The sequence below is a fragment of the Aythya marila genome (genome assembly GCF_965140915.1).
Source record: "Aythya marila genome assembly, chromosome: 13".
NCBI lineage: Eukaryota > Metazoa > Chordata > Aves > Anseriformes > Anatidae > Aythya > Aythya marila.
The window spans coordinates 224,516-248,257 of record NC_139054.1 but is presented as its reverse complement, the minus strand read 5'-3'; the positions used below and the strand labels follow the sequence as shown (position 1 = coordinate 248,257).

The following is a 23,742-nucleotide window of genomic DNA, read 5'->3' as shown; positions in this document are numbered from 1 at the left end:
GGTCCCTGGGTGTTCTCCAGGACACACACTTAAAGAGAAGCATTTCATTTGTGAATATGAGAGAAAGTTGTCAGGAGGTCATTGTGATATGCACAGATGTTTGAACACCTCTCCTCCCAGCAAGGTTTGCAGCTAAACAGCTTTCTCCAAGATCTCACCGCCTATACGAACAGTTGGGTTGATTGGGAAATCTATTTATTTATCGCCCTCTAGTGATGTTTTAAAAATTAACATAGATTATTTTCAAGAGGAAAATATATTAAATTTTATTGGTTAAAACAAACTTACATTTGCTGTGAGTCTACTGCTTCAGGGAATCCGTATCAAACACGACACCACATGCTGGGTCGGTGTACAACCTCGTTATTGACAGGCATCTCATGGAGGCAATATTCCACCATTGGACACAGTTGCTTTTTCTTGATTTGTCTTTAAGTGTTGCTGCATTCTAGGTTTTGGCTGAACCCACACACAAATCACTTAATGTGACTAGGCTTGGTCAGCACGGATTGTCAGAAGGGACAATTTATGCTTCCCAGTGCTTCTGCTTTGTTCATTGTACTTCAGCTGGCCCAGAAATGGGAAGCCTGTGGCCTTGTCCTTGAAGATGAGGCTCCAGGACCTAGAACTGTTCTAGACTGTAATGAAGGGATGTGACTCAGACATTTGTAGTCAGGCTGGTTTTGCTTCATAGGAGTGTGAGATGCTGAGCAGTGTGAGGAGATATGGATTCTCTTAGCAGCTTTAAGATCTAGTATGCATTTGTTCCTTATGACTAGCCATGAGGGAACCTAGATTGCCTCATGCTTGTAATATGGGAGACTGATTTTATTTTTTTTTTTAAAAAGGGGAGGGCATTTTCCTTGGTAGTTTGTACATCAGTACACCAGCACTGTGAGACTGTCTTCTTAATATGAAAACTGTATCTTACTGTCAGATGTGAGAAGTGAAGCTGCTGGCAAATTTGCGGCTCTGATGATCCTTCTCCTGGATCCTTTCCCAGTCCCTTGTGGACAGTATCACATCAGTATGTTGTACTCTAACATCCTGCCTACCACAGGTTCACCACCCCTTTGCTCTTTCACCCTCTTTCTCATGCCAGAACCCTCACAAACACCCCAGACTCCTGTATTTGTGGAGTTCAACTTCTTCCAAAAGTACTCATTACTCCATGCTTGCTGGTCTGACCATCGCAGCAAGTAGCACCCCAGTAGCACACATCTCTGTAAATTCCTACAGTGGCACTCAGTCACTCGTACTGTTATTGCATCAGCATCCCGCTTACAGCTGTGTAGTGTCACACATCTGACTGTACCCATCTCAAACAAACACCCTCAGCAGCCTCCAGAGCACCAGCAGCACATCACCCATTTGGCAGCACTGCTCAGGAGACAGCCTGTATCCTCTGGCTGGAAGCTGATATGCAGAGATCATCTAGAGGAGTTACTACAGTATGGTACACAAGTGATCTGCATGGTCACTTTCTCAGATAAAACATGGAAATCTAGCCTTGCCAGTTCCCCGCCTCTCCATGTCGCTCTGGTAAGGGACCTGGCATCTCCTTAGGATACTCACTCTGATTTACCTGTGAAAGCATCTTCACTATGATTACTTATGCCTTGAATAGCATATAGAAAGTCTGCTTAACAGCACCTTCTCCATTTCAGCCAAAGACCAGGCAGTGATGAAAACAAAACAAAACAAAACAAAACACTTTTGTTCATCTTCTTCTTGGCATTTTCTCATGAGGGGTGTTAGAACTGTGGGAGAAAGAACTGGAAGAGGGATGGGTGTGCATGGGCATGGGGTCAATCCCTCTGTTCTTGTCCACACTGTTCTACCCCTTCTCACATTTCTCTGAGATCAAATGGCGGGACAGATAATGACATGAAAGTTTCCAAAACCTGGCACTCATAGTTAGCCCCTCTGAAAACAGTTAGGGTGGAGTCCAGCTTGTGGCATGTAAGAGAGAAACTGAAGCAAAACAGGATGTGTTTGTGATTTAAAACTTACTTTTCATAATTCCTATTGAAAGGCATGGTTTGATTTGGTTTTGAAGTTGGCTGCAGTGTCTATCGGGAAAGCTCAAAAGAGCTTTGTGCATGTATGTTTATGTGTGCATCTGTCTGTGCACATGTGTTTGCATAGGGAAAGCAAATAAAGAGGCTACACATGGCAATTTTTTCCATGAAAAATTAATAAAGCTGATAGGGGCTAACAGCTAAGTGGTGGAAAAGATAAGCACTATCTTTATAGCTCTACTGTAAATTCTGCTGGATAATTGTTTTCTGCTCTGGATTCCTCAAAATCAGAAACATTCTGTCAGATTATAAAGTATTTTTCAAAGACCCACAAAAGCGCTCATGACTGGAGGTATGAGTTTACACATAAACCTGTATTAAACCCAAGTGATGGGGAATGAAGTATAAGAGGCAGGTTAGGAAGCTTTTGGGGTCTTGTGTGCCTGCTAATGTGCCCTATGTTTGTCCTAGTTTAAGATGATAGAGTTTTCATGCTAGTTCCTGTAAAGATTAAGGCAAAAATGAAAAAGAAGTACTGGGGAAAAACAAAGGTGAGGAAAAGTATATGAATCAGAAGAATAATCTTTAAATAGAATGTTTCTCAGAGTTTTCCACTGCCAGTTTCTTTAGGCTGCACCAGAAATACAGGCATAGAGAGTGCTATGTCAGAAAAGCACCACGGCCGCTTGCACTCCCTAGTGCCAGTGCAGGCTGGGTGCAACCTCTGCGTCCCCATGGCTACTTTATGCCTGCCTGTGCTACAGAGCAAAAATGCCTCCCCAACCCAAGCCTGTGCCTGTGCATGGGATATGCAGAGTCATTAATGTATGTAGCCTTTGTCTGATTCATTGGTGGTGCTGTACCCACTCTTATAAATCATAGCCCCTGTAAAGCACTGGCATTGTATCATGGACTTGAGTGGAACAAGGTGTTTTCTGCCTTAGTCATTTCTTCTCCTTGGCTCATCTATGACTTTCTGCAGTAGCCTGCAGCAGTTGCTCCCATGGGATAATTATTACAGCCTCGTGCAAGGATCTTAATGGGAATAATTTCATTCTACTGCTTATCTTTTTCCATCTCTTCTGCCATCCAAAAACTGGAACATGTTCTTTAACACCACACAACTTTACTTGCATTGGTTCGTAGCAAGAGTTTTCTTTTTACTGTAAGAATGTACGTATTTCCTTGTGTGCCTCACTTGGCCAACCATCCTGACTTCCAGGTTATTTGATCTCTGAGCTATTTGTCCTCTGTAATTAGCTTCTCTCCTTCCCTTTCTCAATCCACTAGCATTTCTTTCAGGCTGTGTTTTCAGGCCCCTCCTTCACACCTTCTTTTTTACATGGACCTTAGCCTACCTTTCCATTCCTAATCTTTGCCTAGCTGCTCAGTGATGTCTCTCTTGGCCTCTTTCAGTGTTACACCCCTAACGTCTTCCTGCAACTACAAAAAAAAAAAAAATGGCAAAAATGTGCAATTGTTTGAGCCAAAGTCTGCTTATACTTGCCCAGCTCGTGTAACTTTAGACTTGCAGCTCCACTGAAATTCATGATGTTTGGATCCTCATTTTCATCAACTTCAAAATTCTGTGGGATTAAATCCTGCAATTCAGCACAAACCTAAAATGAGTTTTGAGGAGGGGTTCAACAGGGGATATTACTAGCAAGTGTGTTAGCCGTCCTGTTTCTGACAGGCAGATGAGCAAACAACAAAAAGCAGAAATTGCCTTTCATGGTGCATGCGCTAGAAAAGGTGTTGGTTTTGGCCCATTTTTCAGCCACCAAGCTCTAAGAATGCCATTTAACAACTCCAAGTCTGTATAGCGCTAACAGGATACTTATAAGTCATAAAGGGATTAATGTTCAGCTCTAATGCAAACCAGATGCACAGAGCTGCCTCTTTTCAAGTTCTATTCCAAGGCTAAGCTGCCAATAAAATGATCTAATCATTCTAAATGCATGCGAAACACCAGGCTTAAACTCACAGGCACCAAAGTCTGCTGGCAGTTACCTGTTGGAGAGGACTGAGTTACCCACTGATGCTTTGCTTGCAACAAGATTGATTATTAATTAGGTGGGAACTTGGGACCTTTCCTGGGGACCACCATTCATGCACATATTTTCATTCAGGCTGAGGGAAGGTGGCTTGGAAGTAAGTCTGCTTCTACCCCTAAGAGAAAGCTAAGGCAAATATAAAGCTGATGTGTGTCTAGTCAGTCTCTGTCAGGGATCTGTCGGAGGTCAGCTAAGAACTTGTCAGCTCACAATGAATGTGCGTCCTCTGGGGTGGCAGGCAGAGGGAGAGGTGTGTTCAAGTGGAGATGTGCTGCCTGCTCAGTGGGCCTTAAGTGCTGCTGTCTCATAACTTTTTGTAGTTAACATTTTCACTTCCTCATGCAATTTGTATCTTCTTGTATCACATGCTGAAAACAGGTACTGTGCATTTCAGATGCCGGTAGATAATCTGGTCCCTAGTGGAGGCTGGGCCTGCATACTCAAGCTTAGAAGCTCTGCTTTGGAAAGACTGAAGTAATTCTGTAATTGGGCAGATCCAGCTGTCCAGCTTTGAATTTTTAATTTTTAATATGGCAGGAGGAGGAGTTTTGAACCAGGAGAAGGAAAGAAAAAGGGGTTATTTTAAAGACACAAAGGAATATTTTACATTCTTCTGTTCTTCAGGTTTGGCTGCTCTGCAAGCTTTTCATTTTTCCAAATCTCAATTCAGTGAATTATTTATTTGCATTAAAAAAAAAAAAAAAGAAAAAAAAAAAAAGAGAGAGAGAGAAAGAAAGAGCCTGGTTCTTAATTTACTTTGGCCTTAATGATGAATTTTTATGCTCTGAAATCCAGTAAGCTCCCTCCCAATATTATATATATAAATCTAACTCTAAAATAGAAACTTCTGCTCCGAAGTACCCACCTGCATTAAATGGTTTAACAGGCTTTTTAGAAGCGTGCACCCACTAATTTCCCACGAGTCCTGTAATTAGTCACCTGATGCTAGAGATCAAATGCACATGTAGAGCTATGCAGAGGTTTTCTTTCGAGCTATAGAGGCAAGAAGGTGTTCTTGCTGAGAGGTTCCTGGGGTAGCTTTTGGCGTTGATTCAAAGGAAGGAAATAGATAAGAAAAGAGTCCCTTTACTACTATGAGAGATTTTAAAGTTGTATCAAAACACGTGAGTGAAGTCACTTGCAGTGGGTTTTCACCATGGGCATGAGCACTGCAGGAAAACCCCAACAGGTGACGATGTCTAATCTGTTGTTAGTAAATATTTCAAATTTACTTGGCCCTGGACATCAGAATTACTGCCAAACCTTCAGGACCTCCAAGAATAGATTAAAATATTTTGCAAAACAAGGTTTTACTTTTCCCACTACTTTTGGCCTCCTGAATTGGTGCTAGCAGGGGGAAGTGCTTCCTTCAGTGGCTTAGTTTTTCTGCAGCCCAGATGCACAAAGTACAGAAACATTTCTAAATCAACATTGATATTTATTTTTGTTTGTTTGTTTGTTTGTTTGTTTTTAATCTTGTATTCACCAGTTATCACATCTGTCTTGTACTGGATACCATAGCAAGGAAGTACAGAGCTCCGTTTGGGTACCCAGGTGTTTACAGAGGCACAGTTTATTTTCCTGCTTAAAGCTTTTGGTGACCCTTTTTAGGTACCTGTCCTGCAGCTTGAGTGGCAGCTAAGAGTTCTGCTTGGTTTTAGGACACCCTGGGCAATGTTAGAGCAAGGGACCAAAACCTTGTACTAATCTCCATCCGTGCACGCTCTCTTGGTGGAGGCTGGCACTATGCAAGCAAGGCTGGGTTCAGTAACTGGAAACACAGGTCCAAGCCTTGACAAATTCAAAGTGTTTTGATTTGGGATCCAGTGCAGTGTCATTTAAGAACATGGGCCAATACATCCACTGTTCAGAAAGATCAGCTTCAGTCTGGAAGGCCTGTGGTGTTTCCATGAGGTGTCAGTCCTCTGCGTTTTTCAGGACATCCTCATTCTTTGCCATCTGCTGTAAATGTTGTGCCAGTAATCCTAAGGAAGGAAGGCCTCACAGGCACAAATAACCCATGAAAGCAGGGGAAAAAAATGAGATGGAATAGATTAGCGTGAGTCAAACTAGTCCCCAGTCACCTCTGGGTGGAAAACTCACTTGGCCTTTGGCAGCCAAGAATTGTTTCTCCCAGACCCCTTATATGGGACATTTTAAAATAAACCAGCAGGGCTCCATTTCTTGGAAGGAAAAGGAAATGTTTCAAAGTGTGTCCTTGCAAACTGATTTAGTGCCATCAGGCTCTGCGTATTTTAAGAAATGTTTGCATTTGTTTGGAGCTGCTTTTTAACAGTGAGGAAGAGGGAAGCAATTAGTGAAACAACATCTGAAGATGAACTTGTGTAAAACGTCTCAGATAAATATTTACACCCAAGTTTCGTAGGTCTGAGTTCACATTAAACTCTACTCCATCTCTTTGAAGGGACTTGCATCCACAATAAAATATGGTGCTGTGGCCACTCAACATTATTTTACTCTTCTTCCTCTGATTAAGCTAACTATGAATCTAAAATAGGTCAAAGGGTTAAAGTGGCAGGAGAGCTAAAGATTCTCCATAGCATTGCAAGGAAGTGTTAATGCTTTACCATGTGCCCTTGCTGACAAAATTCACTCCAAAGAGATCATAAAGCAGCTGCACTTCTATTATTTTTTCCCTATCTTCTGTACCCTGAATTTTCACCCTGTTTGGAGCAAAGTAATGTGAACCATTAAAATGTAAATGGACAGACAGGCACGCCCTTACCCGAGTGCAGTAATATGGAAAAAATAGGCTGGATGAACTGGAACAGCATTGCCTTATCCAGAAAACGTAATGGACTGCCAGTGTCTCAGTGTCAGGAGGCATGGGGCAGTTACTGTAGTGTTAATTGAGCTGCGTGTGCACTTCGAATTGCTCCTTGTTAGATGGAATGAGTCATCTCTGTTACAGAGAAACTTCCCCAGTGTTAATAAAGGAGCCTGCTTCTTCAGACAGGTGGAGGATGGCAGATTTTTAGGTATCAGGAATTCCTAGTAATATGCCATGAGATTTGATCTGTTATGATTCTGTCTGCTCACAGATGTCGTTGGTTTGTGCTTTGGATAAGCTCCTTGGGCAGGAACCATGTAGGTCTTGTTTTTGCAATGAAAATGTCACAATAATAACTTTGGGGGAATATGTAACTTTTGATTTTAGGAGAAAGGAGATCTAGTTTTGACCTTTCACAGAAGGAAGACCTAGCTTCCAAGTCTGGCTCTGTCAGTATGTTTCTGCACCACTGTGGACACGCTCCTTAAGTCTTTGTTCTGAGCCTCAGTTTCTCCATTTTCCAAGCAGTCGCTTTGAAGCTAAAGTAGACGTGTAGGATACGGATAAAGAAGTGCTTGGCTGAATAAAAACTGTAGTATGTTTTAGAACCCATGAACTAGAAGGAATCATGGTGAAACAGTTATATAGAGGGAAAAGCAGAAAGCCACTTTGCTAAGGGCATCAGTATCTGGCAAAGAGACTATGCCAGTCCTTGTAGCACTGACACTAGTCTCAGTCCTAAAAGAGCTCCTCACTTGGCCACTTGTAGCAGTAGGTATTCCTCTAGACATTCATGGTTTGCTTCTCTTCCCCTATTCACCTGCCCTGGAGTGTATCTAGAGCAAGCACAAAGGACTCACACACTGCAGGGATGCCCACGTGGCATCCATTTGGGAGCTGGGCATGGGGTGGTGTCACGGCACAAGGCGTGGAGCTGCTCCTACAGCTGCTGGAAACGTTTCTGTCCCTGGAATTAGAAGCTGGGCAGTTGGCACATGAGCGCTATGAGCTGGATGTCTGAGCCTGCTTCATTTTCTCCTGGTTATTCTGAGTTATGGGAAAAGGCTCATCTGGTATCTTGGGGTGGAATATATGACAGAGGTGTGAAGCTTGCCTGCAAAGCCCAGCTCTGCACAGAGACAGAGAATGTGCAACAACTGCAGCTGTGGATAATAAGTTTAGAGGTGCTGTAGGCCAGGCACCAAGCAGGCAAAATACATTAGTTTTCGGCTGGCTTCCTCTCAAAATGAGGTACTTGCTGTCACACTGAGGACTGAGAGGGGATTGAACCCTGAGGGGATTGCTCAGACCAGCAAAGTCTGAGCTTGTTGGTGGGCAGAGAGGTCTCAGCAGCTGGGGAAGTGGCAGTAGACTCTGGAAAGGAATCCAGCTGTGGCATCTCACAGCCCTACTGCTCTGAAGGGTGATCCTGACACCCCTCCCCCCCCCTTGGCAGAAGATAGCCACAGGTAGCAGAGTCCCACTTAACACAGTTCAACCTAACTAGTGATGAAGTTGTAGGAAATAAACTGAACTGTACAGCAACATATTCAGCCCTCTGCCCTGAGATTTCACATGCTCCGTGGTGAAGCCAGCTGCTGCAGTTGTTGACACTCGTGGTCGTCATATGCACTCCAACTTGGGGGAAACTAAGGGAAGGACAAATACAGGAGGTCTTCTTTAAAATGTGCTTCTCTTTCCTCTAGTCAACACTTCCATGAATGTTTTCATCTCCTGCCTGGCTCACTTTGTCTGCATATGCAGGCTCACTCCCTGTTACATGCCTTACAGCATGTGCTGCAGGCACTGCTGATCCACCTTCTGACATCATTCCTGTTTGCTGATGTCAATAGGCACTGCACTTCCACGGATAAAAAATGTTAGGCATAGCATACTTTATGGATGTCTTCTGAAGACACCTACATTAAATGTGCGTAATGCTACTGACTATAGTGGACCAGAAATGATTTACCTCAGCTGAAGATCTGGTCATCTTTACTGGCCTCTGCTCAGTCCTGGAGATACTCAGCAAGGTCTGTGACAGTCTCCTGTCTTTCCATTTCCCTCCTCCTTCACAAAGCCCCTGAGACCTTCCTTACTGCAAACACCAGATCTGGGGTTGTTTTCAGCCTGCCTCTCGAGGCCCAACTTCTCTGGGAATATCAGTGAGGTTACATTCATGCCGGGATGGTGGAGCAGGAGGGAGGGGAGGTCTCAGGCCAGCAGTCTGTGCAGGACACAGCTGGTCCTCTCAAGACCTCCAGGTTCACACACAGTGTGTTTTTTGGAGGGCCTTCTCCCTTCTGGCCGTCAGGCTGTACTGGCCTGCCTGACTGGCAGCAAGCTGGAAGGAAGCTGATTAACAGTGCCTAATCGTGATCACCATCATAACAGATCTCTGCTATATATAGCATCTTCCTCTGACTGGGAACTGGGCAAAGATGGGGAAACCAGCACGGGAACCGAGTCACAGCCCAGGCTTTTGTCTGTCCTGGGACTCCAAACACTTACCTTTTAAGGGATGCTTGGAGGAGAATTAGAGAGGATTTATCTTATTATGGGTAGTAAGCTGGGCAGGAAATCAAGGCTGCAAAGAAAACAAGTCCTCTTCCAAGGGGCTGGTGGAACGGTGTAGGAAAGAGTGTGGCTTTTCAAGCCTATATCACCCAATATCAGACTGGCAGAGAGTTGTATGGGCACACCTGGATGAGATGCAGAGCAGGAACACGTATCTGAGGCTGCTGCCCAGTAAGGAGATACTGGGCATCTTGCAGGGTATTTTGCCATCTAAGGGCAAATAGAGGATGATATCAAGGCAACAGCTGTTAGAGCCCCTGCTAAATCTGCTCCTGGTCATGGGGTTACATTCAAGTCTGCAGTTTCTCAGGTGACAGATGAAATCTGGTAACAAGGGGGAAGGACGCAGCAGCTGTACAAACACAGTACACAAGAGGGTGGAAGGACTGCAGCAGCAGGTAGTGCTGGTGTTGCAGGGAGGGCAGATAGTACATGGCTTCATTTTCCTTCCCGCTGTGCCTGGTGAATTATGCCAGTGGACCACTCTGCTGCACAGTGTTCCTCCTGGTCTTACAACAGTCCTGAGGATTGTGGGAGGATTTTATTTGTAAAGTTATTAATCAAGCACTTTTTTCTCTACACTAATTTTAAATGCAAATCAGCATGATAAAATGACAAGCCCACTTCTTGTTCTTGTAACCTAGTGCGAGATGTCCTTTTTTGCAGTGAGCAATCTCTTCTTTTTCTTTATCTGTCTCTAATTCAATTTTCTAACTAGAAATGCAACTGCAGTATTATACAGGTACTTTGTAAAGCATTCTACATTCACATAAACAAAGGATATAACAGAGCTGAAGCCAGAAGTGTTTCGCATTATCTCACATTAAGATACTTCTGCAGGAATTCTGCTGCTAACATAAACTCATTGGATGGAAGAGCAGCAGCAGTTTTTTTCACATGGATGAATCTAAGCCCAAGCCATCAGTTAATTGTTTCTGCACTCTTAAATGGATTCTTTAATATTTTTAGAGCTAAATAGCCATGTGCTACATTTCTGCAGTAACTTTTGCTTTTATGTGCATTTACTGGGATCAGTTGATTAATAACAGAAATCAGCTATCTACTCTAACACAACATACAAATACTGTGATGAAAGTATCCATAGGAAGAGAGTGTTTCACAAGATCTATCCAAGAGTGAGAATAATATTGGTGTTATTGGCTCTGAGCAATCTGTGATACTCCAAATAATCTAAGACATTGTAGCTGATGTATTGTTCTCTCTGACAGTGTCCTTAGCAATGTAAGCCTCCCTAACTGATCTAAATGTCAGCATGGAATTGACTTGGAGTCCACATTTATGAACACACATATATATATATTTAAGAGGATGTGATACCCTTTCACTGTTTTCACATTAGAAAGTAGACTGTCTAAGACTTTGGAGATTGACATGGAGAGCCAAATCTTCCACATGAAAAAGTAGCAGAAATTAAAAGGTCAGAGTGGTGGGAGAAGCGAGTTTGCTTCGGAATTGTGAGCCGGGTACCTACAGCCATACTAGTGACATTTTGGTAGGGTTGCAATCCTTTTTCTCTGTTCAGCAGTATGCAAAGAACTCATGGTGAAACATCAATATGCTGAAAATAGGGGTAGACCTAAATTAGCTATCTCCCTACATCTGATCATACTGCTTTTAACTCCCCTGAATACAGGAAAGCTAGTCCAGTGTCAGGTGTGAAGTTGGTCTAAAATGCAGTTTCAGAGCTCTTTAAATCCTACTTGTCAGTGTAAGAGCTCAATAAACAATCACATAGAAAGGAACAGAGAGGGAAATGGTTAAGCTAAATTCAGAGCTCATTGGGGTAGATGGACTTCTCATTCACAACAGATTAGATACTGATGGGTGAATGTCCTAGATCTAAAGTCATGTCTTCATTTTTAGACTACGTCCATCTCTAGCAAGGGTCAACTAGTAAAGTCAGTGTACAATACTTCCATTGTCCAGAAAAGGGAGGCGGTAGCAATCATCTTTGCTTCAATAGAGAGCACATGGGATGGACATAGGCTAACTGACTGATCTTCTTCTGTGTTCAGTGCTCATAAAGAACATGTTTCCACTACTAGCTGCAGGGTGGCATGGATGTACCAGGCTAGTTTTAAAGCTGCTAGTTAACCTTGTGTAGTGGCAGAGGCTCTGCAGAGCTCCATACTATTATTTCTACACTGCTATTTGTTTTCAGACTGGCTCGACAATCTGTTTTAGTGATGACATACCCCATGGCCAAAGAACTATCCACAAACTTTTTGATGGTGTATTTTTTCCCTGGAAAATGCAGATTCATTGAAAACAAGCATTTTTATGGAAATACCGCTTTGGAAGTGCCTTCCAGTAAACTGAAAAGATGGCTCTTAGAGAACTCTTCCTACCACAATGGATCTTAAAGCTTTTTGTCCAGCACGTTTCTATGGGAAAACATCCTTGTTTTGTGCCAGCTTACCCACCCTGTGTCATAGTTTCTACTGTTGCAGAAGCCTGTATTGTATGGCTTAACATAGAATTCAAAGTCCTGTAGATCTGCCACATCTTACCATGCAGGTAGTCATAGAATGGCCTGGGTTGAAAAGGCCCTTAAAGATCATCTAGTTTCAACTCCCCTGCACAGTGCAGGGTTGCCAACCGCTAGAGCAGGCTGTCCAGAGCTGCATCCAGCCTGGCCTTGAATGCCTCCAGGGATGGGGCATCCACAACCTCTCCGGGCAACCTGTTCCAGTGCCTTACCACCCTAAGTCCTGGGCTTGCAGATGGCCAAGCCAACCCACTGTCAGTCTTGGCTGTCTAGCTCCCACATTCAGTCAAAAAGTAGGATCTCTGATCCATGCCTTTATAACCTACAGTCTTCCATAGCATGAGAAGCCTGTGAGTGATAGAGATGTGTTTCCCTGCTGCTTTGCACTGACCGATAGAGATGAGACTGACCAGGCAGCTTCCCACTGCTGCTGGCAGAATGCACTGGTCTTGTCAACTTGCACCAGCTGCTGGGGTCCAAGAAAACACATGGTGTTTTTGTAAACATGTGTCAGTGTTTCTGAAACAAATATTTTAATTTATGCTTTGCAGAGAAATTGAACTATTAAAAAAAAACTATTTCTGAATATGAGCTAAACCAGACATTACAAACTTTGACCAGCTATCAAGAGAAGGAAAATCTACCCTGTACTAAGCAGGTGTCATTATTTTTCATCTCCCTTCCACCTTAACTATCTGAAGAATAACATTCAAGCACAGAGGTCAGGGAGGGGTGCGGGGGCATGGAATCTGCTCGTGCTGGCCAATTGAACCGATATTGCAGGCCTTACATGGGTTTGGAATGAGGGGTATTAGACTCACAACTTTCCCAGAGCCAAGAAATACGCAGCTAAAATTGGCAGCTCTGAGATGAGTAATGCACAAACACAGTCCGGAGTGTTGCAAGTGTTCAAGCACTTTCAGAGTATGTTGGGTAAATGAGTATCTGTTTCCGTGGTAACAAAACAGCATAGATTATGGCCCTGTGAGTGTTCTCTAATTCAAGTGCCTGGTTAGTGTGAACAGAGCTGACTTCCAGCAAAAACACTCCCTGGCTCAAACATGACGGAGCACAGCAAAGTGTTCTCTTCATCTGAAAATACTGCTTTTGTGGAAATGTGTGATGCTGTCCCATGTCCAGGTGAGCCCCAGCAGCTCACCAGCAGCAGCCTCCAGGCTCCAGCAGTTCTGAAGGCAAGGAGGCTGTGGCCATGTAGAAAGCTCCTAACTGAGACAAAGGCCTTGTGGTGTTTCATCCATATAGTAAGATGGGATGCAGGTGCTGGAGTTGCCCATTCCATAGAGTGCATGGGAATGAAGTGAGTATCTGGGCCACCTACCTGCTGGTCAGAGATGGCTATGCTGGTTCAGGGATTCCAGTTCTGGTTAGTGAAGAGCATCCATTAGAGGCAGTGCAGTGTGATGTTTCAGATTTGTTACAGGAGTGGTCTCTGAGCTGTTCACATGTATGTTAATAAATAATTAGCCGCAAGTATCGATCACGTTAAAGAAAAACATGACCTATTTTTCTCCTATTGTTGCACCTGTGAAAATGCTTACATTGCATTTCAATTTAATTCTCACAAATGATTTCTTGACATGTTCAGAGATCACCTCAAAGAGCATAGCTTACATTACCACCATCAATTGCTTAAGTTTAATCACAACCGCGTGAGGCAAATAAAAGTACTGCTTCACTTGCTAACAGAAAAATGAATGCACCAGGAAGGTGACTCTCCTTAGTCTTCTTACTATCGTTAACAGCCGAGCAAGAGCAAGAACCCAAGAGTTCAGCCTCATACAACTTTTATCTGTCAGTCCGTAGTGTCAATGACCTGTAAGACAAGAAAAACATTCTAGAGGGCTGATTGTGGTACAAGGTTTCCCTTAGGGCCCTGGTGTAATGAAAGCCCAACCAGACTCCTGCAAAGATTTAGGCTAAACATCTAGAGGCAAGACTAGTCCACCAGTTCTCTGCAGCAGAGCTAGAGCAGAGAAGCATGAACTGAATAGAGTGGCATGTCCTGTCCTGTAATCGTGAGATTTAGAGTGCAGATAATATCAGATGATAGAGAGCTGTCATGTGTGGTTTTTTAATGTCCTTCCATTAGTGACATACGACAACAGATGTTGGTATTAGAAGTCATATGATATTTAAGCAGGCTCCAGAGCACTTTTTACATGTCACTGAAAGAACACGCAAAGTGTTAGGAGACTCTTTCCTCGTCTAGCAGCTTCTTAAAGATACATCATTTACATTGGCTAGCCTATGCAAACCAAAATTGCGTGAAATGGGGTACATAGCTAAGGAAGGAGGAAATGAGCAACTGATTAACCTTACACAGCTACAGAACAATTTATTATTCCTCTACTAAATATGCAAATAAAATATATTAAACATGAGATTATGCCATTCAGCTGTGTCCTTTTCCCTCAGTAAGATGCCACTTGTGTGATCTCGTGGCCATCATTTCAGTGGTGTCCTGCCAAGGAGACTCAACTGGCTGAGATCACAGAGACTCTCGATGAGGATTTGGAAAGAAATTTGCTCGTTTCCCTACAGTCTGTTTTGCATCAGACAACTGGACCTCTGTGCAACCAGTGAGCAAAGTCTTTTATTTGGAGATAGTGAGTATGGGGAATAACTTGTGTCTTGTAGTCACATTTCACAAAAAAAAAAAAAAAAAAAAAAAAAAAAGTTCTGTCTTGATTGAGAGGCTTTCATAGGTAGTCCAGTGGCTGCTGGAAGCAGTACTAGTGAACAGGTCCTCAGACTTCTCTGGAGAAAGCATGGGCAAAGACAAGGCTTCTTGGAGGGCATTGCTGCCAATATTCAGGTACAATCTGGAACCATTCCTGATGGTCAGAAGAAGAAATCCACCAGTACTTTTCCCTCTATCAGCTGTATAGTAAATCCCGACTCTCTAATGTCTCCCATGAAATGTATTCTGAGTAAAATGTTCTCGTACGCTACACGCACATCATATATATCATTGCTACTCTTTACCACCTTATACCACAGAGAAGACTAGTTTTGGGGTGGCCAAAATGATTGTTTTATCTACAGTGTGATTATTACATGCCATAGGATTCTTCAGAGCAGAGGATTCCGTCACTTGCAAAGTTTTTCTGCCGTGGCATTCAAAATGTTAAAATAAAGTCCCTGGCTTAGAGATGCATTAGATCTCCCAGCATGCTTGCTTTATTCATTCAAGAGACCTTTGCAGCTGACAGCCACTCAGGGTTTTCCACCAAGCAACCACACCCTATGATATGGCATGACTGATGCTTTACTGTACTATGTTTTGTAGGAACATTTTATCTTATTAAAGCACTTCTGAAAGGCAGATGTTCTCTTTCAGTATGGACTTTAAAATTATATATATATATATTCATGTTATTTTTATTTAGTTCTGTATGTGAAACTTCCAAGGAAGGAATATTGTTTGGCAAGGTCATATCAAGCAATGAGGGAGAAACTGCTGTCCATCTGTCCCTCAGTCTACATATGTACTCATACATAAAGAAACTACTTGGAGAGCATTAGGGATGTTGCAAAGCTGAGCATTCATACATTAGAAAATGACTTAATTAAATTGCACTTGTAACCCTACTCCAACTTTGAGTTATATGACCATACATTATCTTTCACAAAGCCACCTGTACTTTGGAGGGCTCAGATGGACATGATCAGGTATTATTCAGCAGTCTGTGTTGTAGAAAACCGTTGCCTGTTGAGTTCCCTGGTCTCTTGTCACAGGAGTCCAGAAGCATATTGTAAACTAAATGCGATGTGAGTAAGCATGAGCCTTCTCTGGCAGCTGTATTCCATCCCTCCTCTGCCACAGATTTTCTTCCTTTAGTGTGGTAAATAATTTCCACCAACTTTTGAAGTGGTTACTAATGTCTTGTTCTTAATTTGGGGGATTCCTCACATAAATGCTAGGAGACAGACTTATAGATGTGCTGAGCCCTTGTAGCTCTAGCAAAAAACGAGCAAGGAGAGTGCTTCAAACAAACCCCCTAATCCACCCTTTCTGTCTACACAGAAAAAGCAGATCCAATGTGTAGAACAGTGGGCACCCAAATTCATTGTAATCCTTTGTTCTTGGCCTTTTCATCAGTGAAATGGGGATAATAACTTCCTCTAACATCATAAGAATGTCATGTTAACATGATTAATATAAGGTACCAAGCTCTAATAGCGTAAAGTACTCAGAGATTGTACTAATGAGTTCACATGAAATGACTATTTCTACATCCAGCATAGTTTGAAAAGTATGTGGTTGATAAAAGGAACACACTTTATCCGCAAGATTTCAACTAGCAATCCTAGTTTCTTTTATTCTTTGGATATTCCATATTTTAATATGTTCAGAAGTCAGAAGATCAATAATTCTGAACATAATCTTAACCTCCTGGTACTTAAAGCTCTAGCACAAGCGAATGCTGAAATTAGATATGAGGTAAGGGAAAGATTTTCCCATGCTTACTAAATATGAGGCACTCAAGTGCTGATTTGTTTCCCAGGCTAAAATATGTCATCTTTCTCCAGCACAAAATTCATTTAGCAACTAAAAGAAGACCCGTGACCTTCTGTGTATATGTTGACATATACGTATGGATGGTTATCGGGTCTAACTCACAAGTCTCACCATTACAGTCACCTCATTTACGTGTCATACAAGACTGTGGCTAAGGTGTTAAAAAAGATACACATGTCTTGAGGTTACGTTACCTGCAGAGGATATAATAGTCTATTTGATGAATCTATAAATCATGGAAAATAAAGAGAGAGAGAGAAATCTAATAAGTAAACTCATCCATTCCTTCAGCCCATAAAATATGGGTACCTATGGCATTAAATGCTGTCCATAGCTCTGTTCAGTCCAGTTTTAAAGTGGATTTCCTTGCTCTTCCTTAAAAGACTATTCCACTGTCTACTAGGTAAGAGTGTTAGGAAGTTTTCCTGACCTTCATCCCATGCTTTTTTCTCTGCCTAATTTCATGTCATTACTTTGAATTTTGGCTGTGAAAACTGGAAGTGTTTCAAGGTAGGAAAGATTTAAGTGTCCCACATAAATGGGAGACTTTACAAGTGTTTGAAAAGTAAGTATGGAAGGGAAAGTGTCTCACATCATGGCTTTCAGTGGTGAGGTATGATAAATTTTGGCAAGATAAAAAGAGAAATTGTAGAGTGCAGTAAGCAAATCTGCTTCCAAGGTGGCCAGACTAACTGGAAAGTATTTTTCTCTTGCAGAAGATGAAGCCCATAGTCCAAAGAAGACGATCTACGCCTTCTGCCATTACTAAAGCTCTCAGCAAGTCAAAGTACCATTCCAGGTAAAGGAAATACCTTTCGGACTCCTTTTTCACTTTTCTGCCTATACAGGCTGAAAAGAAACTGCTTTTAAAATTAATTTAACAGTGTCAAGGGCAATTGGTTTGTGGACACATCTGGAAGATTTTCTTTTTTACTGCAACATACTTTAAAAATGCAGTGCAGAGGATGTAAAGTGCCAGACAATGACATGAGCTGCAAATGAGACAAACTTCCTGTGCCATTCTAGCTGGGCAGTCAACGTGTGTTTAGCTGACAGATTCATGGCTGTTTAGTCTGCCATATAACCCGCAGCAAGCAGCAGTATGAGAAGGTGAACAGAGGTACTCTAAGAAATGAAACAACTGATGTCTTAGGAAGTGAGACTGGTACATGAGGGCCTCCTTTGTTCAGCAGTGCATTGCCGTGGGTGAGAAGCACAATTGCAAATTGTCAGAAAGCAGACTTCAGTGCAGAGAGGCTGCATATGGGCCTGCCTGTGTTCTGCAAATGTCCACTGATTTGGGTGAGAGCAGTCATCCCCATCCCCTCAGTCCTAACTGCAGTGAGGGGCTGCAGTTTGGATTAATAGGAAAGGGACCATAAACAGTCCCCAAGTGAGCAGGTGTGGAAGGAGCTGCTCCAAGGAGAAGAAGGCTGCACCAGCCACAAGTCTTGTCAGGAGAACAGGCAGCCCTGGGGACACATCCTGGCCCTGCAACCAGGGGGACTCTCCACTGGGGAACTCTCCACAGGAGACCTCTCTGCCCTCTGCTCTGCCTGCTAGCCTGTCTGTGGGAAGGGTTGGCTTTGAGATTTGGCTCTGTTTCAGATACAAATTCACTTGGGAGTGTGAGGAGGCTGGGAGCTGCTTTGGGTAACAAGGGGAGTGCTGGGAGGTCTCTACGAGAACTGTGTGTGTGGCATCATCTCTGGCCATTTGCTGAGAGAGGTACGAGGATCCATCCTTCCTCTAGGACAATCATGTCCCCTGTCAGAAGACAGCAGCTTCCTCTTGCTACTAGCTTGGGTGGACAGGTTAAGTGACAACCTTAACATGAAAAGCTCCCTCTCTTGCCTGCAGCTCCAGAGTCATCCAGTGTTGTCCTGATGGTTTGCCCATTAAGATATAAAGCACCAGGAGTGTCAGCAGATAGAGCTAGGTACAAACATGCCAGATTTGCAAATCTTCCACTGAAATATCAAGTGCTAGCTATGAATTGAGCTCCTTTGTCCTTACATGGGAACTGAACCCTAGTCAATGTCATGCTCTCTTCCTCCTGCAGCACCATGTAACTACTAGACATAGCTAAGGGGACACCATGCTCCTTTCTGCCTTGCACTAATAATGATCTTATAAATAACACTTCCTGAGGTATTAGTCTAGTTTGATCTTTTTTTTCTTTATAAGAAAAAGTTGATAAAGCTGAACTGCTTTACATTTTGATGCTGACCAGCCCTTCTGAAAAATACACCTTTTATGTTACACCATAGGTAATTGATGCATAGTACATCCTGCTTTTCTGAAACAACTGTCTGAGGTCAATCTTGCGGGATCATTTAAAATAAAGATCAGGACTGATTTTCATTTGGTCATCTCCTAACCAAATTATGTGGCTTCTTTGCTATTTCTCCCTCCTTTAAGTTGCACTAAGAAAAAAAAAAAAAGAGAGAGAGAGAAAGAAACAAATTCTTGACTTTATTTGGCTGAAGAATATCCTCGTGAGGGAGGGAAATTTTAAACATTTCTCATGATGGATTGCTGTAGAAGGAGCTGGTACAATGCCATCTTTGCTTAGGCCACCAGAATATCGGTGAGATATTCTTTTTTGCTGTCCTGCTGTGTAAGCTGTGTAACTCCTCCAGCTTTAGGACATCCACTGCTGAGCTTGTGTGATGATGTGGCTCCCACTGCTCAGTTAATGCACATGGAAAGCTTTTAATAGCAAGTTTAAAGGTGATTTAACTTCTCACTTGCAGTGGCAACAGATGTATAAGCCAAGAATTCACTTGTTGGTGACTGGGGTGAGGAGGGAAGAATGTAGTTTTTCTGTAACTGGGGAATGATTTTCAAAAGCAGTTAATAGCTAGCTTTAACCTCAGTCCCATGAAATCAAAGAGGCCTCGTTATGAGATCAGTGGAAATGGAGTTAGACTAATGATGTCAAAAGTAGTACCCCTAAATTTCATGTGTTTTCTGATTTGCCTGTATAGAGACTGCCCTCCAACTAGAGAAGTATTGCAGAGGGGTGTAGGGATGGCAAGTATCTTTTACATGCACCCTTGCCTGCACGCAAGGTGCACATTTTTGTCTGTGTAGAGACAGGAGGATCTCTGTTACTCTCGATCTACATAAATCTAGGGCCATTTCTCAGAGGTTAGCTAGTTCAGTCGGGATCAGGTACAAAAACAAGGTCTTTGAACAAGACTCAGCCAGGAACTATTGCTTGTTAGTTCAGCACAATCCCACCTGCAGAGTGAGGGTAGACCCAGGAAATGATGGTGTGGGACCTGGTGTATGGTCTGCACTGATGATGACAGGCTGTTTGTTGCAAAACAGTCACCAGTGTTCAGCCACAAAACCTTATGAGAAAAGCTGCTGACAGTCATACAATTTTTTGTCCTCTTCCAGGGAAACTACCCTCTCCTCTTCCCATTCAGACAATGGGCTGCCAAGTTGGATGTTCAGCAGCCCAGGCTCCACTTTCATCCTGGATGAGCGAGTACAGCTAACTGTGGGCTTACAGACCCAGGAGAGACATTTGATCTTGTTCAGTGACATGCTGATCATCGCCAAGTCCAAGTAAGGAATTTGCAAATTTTGGATCTAAAATGTGGCATCTCCCCCTTCCACCTAAAGAAATTCTTCTTGGTATTAATGTTTCACTCCATTTTTCTGAAGGACAAGGTAGTTTTTGCCCCATTCCTCATGGGATTTCTTGAAGAAATCACATGAGGGTAAGAGACAGTAAGTACAGAAAACAGATTCTTGGTCTCACTGTTTCTGCCACATTTTCATGTAACACATGGTTACAACAATAGTTAGCCCAAATCATTACCTGCCTGTGGCTCTAGTGAAACACATTGCCCACAAGTGGAGCCGCCAACACCAAAATCCACTTGCAAAACTTTCCTACAGGTCCTCCACATCCCCAGACATTTAGTTTTAGAGGACTGCTAGTGTTGCTGTATCTGCAGGACAGGATGGTGGCACGAACAAACGTTGGAGGCATAGTTGTTAGAATATGGCCTAAGAAATTCATAATTTGAATTGCAGGTCTTCTGCCAGCCTGAAGCTGAAAAAGCAGGTACATCTGAGTGAAGTGTGGACTGGCACCTGTCTCAGTGAAGTGACAGAGAAAAAGATGAGTCCTGAGAATTCGTTTGTCATCGGCTGGCCTATCATCAACTATGTTGTCACCTTCAGGTATCACATCAGACATCAGACCTCTCTCCAACCAGGCAGCTGCCCAAGTCTTCCATGTGTCAAGAGAAATGATGACTGAGGATGCAAGACCCTGAACTCTACCACAGCCCTTCTCCCCATTGAGTGCATGACTCACATTAGGCAGTGTGGTAAAAATTTAGATCTTGGGAGACAGTCGTATTTTAAAATTATCTGCAGGCTAGTCCATGAGAGACTTTTAAACTAGAGGACCATGCCTTGCAAGTGGTATTGTAACAAGAGCTGGCCCTGCCAAAGAATATACTGGAACATCGCATCCAAATCAGCCATAGCAAACTGGCTTGTGCCATCATATAACCTACATACCTGTTGTTTCAGCACCTGCCAGCAGACATTTCATAGAATCATTGAACAGCTTGGGTTGGAAGAGACCTTAAAGATCTAGTTCCAACTCCCCTGCCATGGGCAGGGACACCACCTACTAGATCAGGTTGCCAAGGGTCTTGAACACATCCAGCCTAGTCTTGAACACTTCCAGGAATGGGGCATCCACTACTTTTCTGGGCATTTCTGTAGATTAGTCCTAGTTTGGGAATTTTTCACTTCAAAGGATGGTTTAGTTACATTAATGAAAATGCCAGATGGCTTTGTTCAGGGATTAAATTCCTTTATGCACCACTAATGTGGCATGGACAGCTTCTGGGTAAACCTTGCTGCTGGAGTCATCTTCCAGGATGTCTCGTGCCCACAACAATAGCCTGTAAAGATGACAAGGATTGTCAAGATAGGTCTGCAAAAGCAGCACAGTCCAGACCTGTTTAGTCCTTGCTAACCCCAACATCAGAAATGCAGGAGAGTGTGAAGCAGGCTAGAGAGAAACCAGATCATGTTCAAATGCCATCTGAAAGGCTATTCAAGTGTTGATCCTGAGCTCATAAAGCTCACCAAAAAGAGTGTGACTTTTTTTTTTAGCTTGGGCTCAGTCTAGCCTGGCCAAATTGAATCTAGAGCTGGTATATCCACAAGGAGCTCAGGTCACTGCTAGCTCAGGCATCTCCACTTCACAGTCTGTTGCGAAACTGGGAGGCCAGCAATCTTCAAGGGTCATTCTGACCTTAGGGGTCTGCTGACTTGGCTAGAAAGACTGATCTAGTGTGATGCTTTTCCTTTTGTGGGGCAGCTGTCCTTGTGGGAAAAGAAATGGGAACCATACCCTACTTTCGCACTTGCTGCCTCATAATTTCCAAGGGTCAGGATGGTCTCTTCTGGGTGATGGATTCCTGGCCTTAGGACTCATGCTCTGACATGCAAGCAGTCATTTTTTGTCTTAGTCCAAACTCAAAAACAGTTGCTATTCCTTCATGTCACTGAGACCTGGGTAACCCACGTTGGCAGCAGAAGCTTCTAAGAACAGCAGACATTGGAAAGGAAATAATAGTAGAAACAAAATAGTAATTAAAGGTCACCACAAAAATAATAAAGGCCCACAAAATGAGTTAACTCCAGAACCACACGAAGATATTTGTTCCTTAACTGAACACATGCCAGCCTGGGCGGGAAATGTAGTCTAGTTTGTTCTTGGGATTTTTTTGTTATGGTTATTATTGTTGTTTGTTGAAATAGGACAGAAGTAGGAAAGGACTGTGCTTTTGTTCCAGGGCTTTGCAGGAAGGAACTTTGACTTACAGCTATATATAAATGAAACTGGGTAAAGTTTCCAAAGGCTGTTACCCACTCAGCACTTGTTTGATGATCTGCCTCCCTTTTTATCTTCAGCTCAGCTGACGTGAAGGAACAATGGCTGTCTGCATTACTATGGTAAGTGACTCTCCTTTTATCCTTCTTCGGGGTGGTTCCTCTACAATACTCAGGAAATTTGTCATTCTTGATATCAGATTGCTCTCTGATTTTCAGCACAGTGAGTGTCTAGCTACTGTTTGAAAAATCTACCTTTGAAGTCTGATTGTAGAATCCATTGGTGAAAGCAAAAGTAGTGTTTACAGTCCAGAAAATATGAACTCCACTAGAAGATATTATTATTGGAGCATCTTTATTCCTTTGGTGCTGGAGGTTGGCTTTCCTAATCACTGTGGAAATGTCGTAACTGGTATTGATTCTTCAGATGTTTTTTTGATTTGATTTAAAGTTTGTATTTCATGGCATCTGGAGGCTCCAGTTGTTTCTTTTTAATGTTATGTTTTTATATGTCATTTCCACGAACATTCAGGCAGAAGTGTTTGTATATGTAGAGAGAGGGGAAAAGGTTATCTCCCGATTCTTGGAGAACAATAACGATCCAAAGAATGATGGAAGGTGTTAAGTTAGGCACGTCTATCTGCATTAGCATTGCCATGTGGAGTTTTCCTAGCCTGTGGCCTCAAAGAAAGATTAATAAGTTAGTAAAAGCACATGACCACTCTGTAAACATTGCATGTTAATAATACTGTTGTAGTTGCTCTGTATTGATTGCAGTGCCAAGGAGCAGTTCTCTTGCATCTCTTGGATTCAAACTTTAGGGTCCTTCTTGAGTTTCCTTAGGAAATTATATTCCCCCCCTCTCTTTCCTTTGACTTTCAGGCATATCAGTGAGATAAAACAGAATGAATATCTGAAGAATCTAACCCTTCAAATCTTTGTGCTGGATGCTGATAGCTGTTCTTCTGTAAGTAAAACTACAGCAGCTGTTGCTGCTACAGCTATCCTTGTTTAAAATTCAAGTCCCACCTGAAGAGATTTTACAGGGTGCATATCTGTGTAGCTGCATACTTCCTGCTGGAAGCCCACTCAGAGGGTTTTGGCTTGGGAAATCATGAGGTATCCAGACCCTTATCAAAGAATACTAAAGTCTTAAAATTATTCTTGGCTGCTGGCTTCTGTACTCCTTTTGCTTTACTTCAATATTGGTGATGCTTTGTGGTAGAGTGACCAGTAATTCCTATTTTCAATGCAGTAAGTGAAGATACTGATCCTGAAAGAATCACTGGCTTACTCTCCTGAATTATTTTACTAGAATATGTCCTGGTCTCTTCATATTTATAGCACTTATTTCTAGGCTTGACACCAAG

General features: G+C 42.7%; 1 protein-coding gene across 2 annotated transcripts in view; it reads left to right on the top strand.

Annotated features, from left to right (window-relative positions):
- Positions 1-23,742, top strand: part of LOC309883166 (uncharacterized protein) — a 37,464-nt gene that overhangs the window by 1,751 nt on the left and 11,971 nt on the right. The window contains exons 2-6 of one of the 2 annotated variants that reach the window (XM_082771001.1): positions 17,212-17,294; positions 19,904-20,074; positions 20,549-20,698; positions 22,454-22,495; positions 23,255-23,339. In XM_082771001.1, coding sequence (XP_082627127.1) covers positions 17,215-17,294; positions 19,904-20,074; positions 20,549-20,698; positions 22,454-22,495; positions 23,255-23,339 — 528 coding nt within the window. In that variant the 5' untranslated portion in view covers positions 17,212-17,214. The remainder of the gene's footprint in view (positions 1-17,211; positions 17,295-19,903; positions 20,075-20,548; positions 20,699-22,453; positions 22,496-23,254; positions 23,340-23,742) is intronic. The other variant, XM_082771002.1, reaches the window with a different exon arrangement.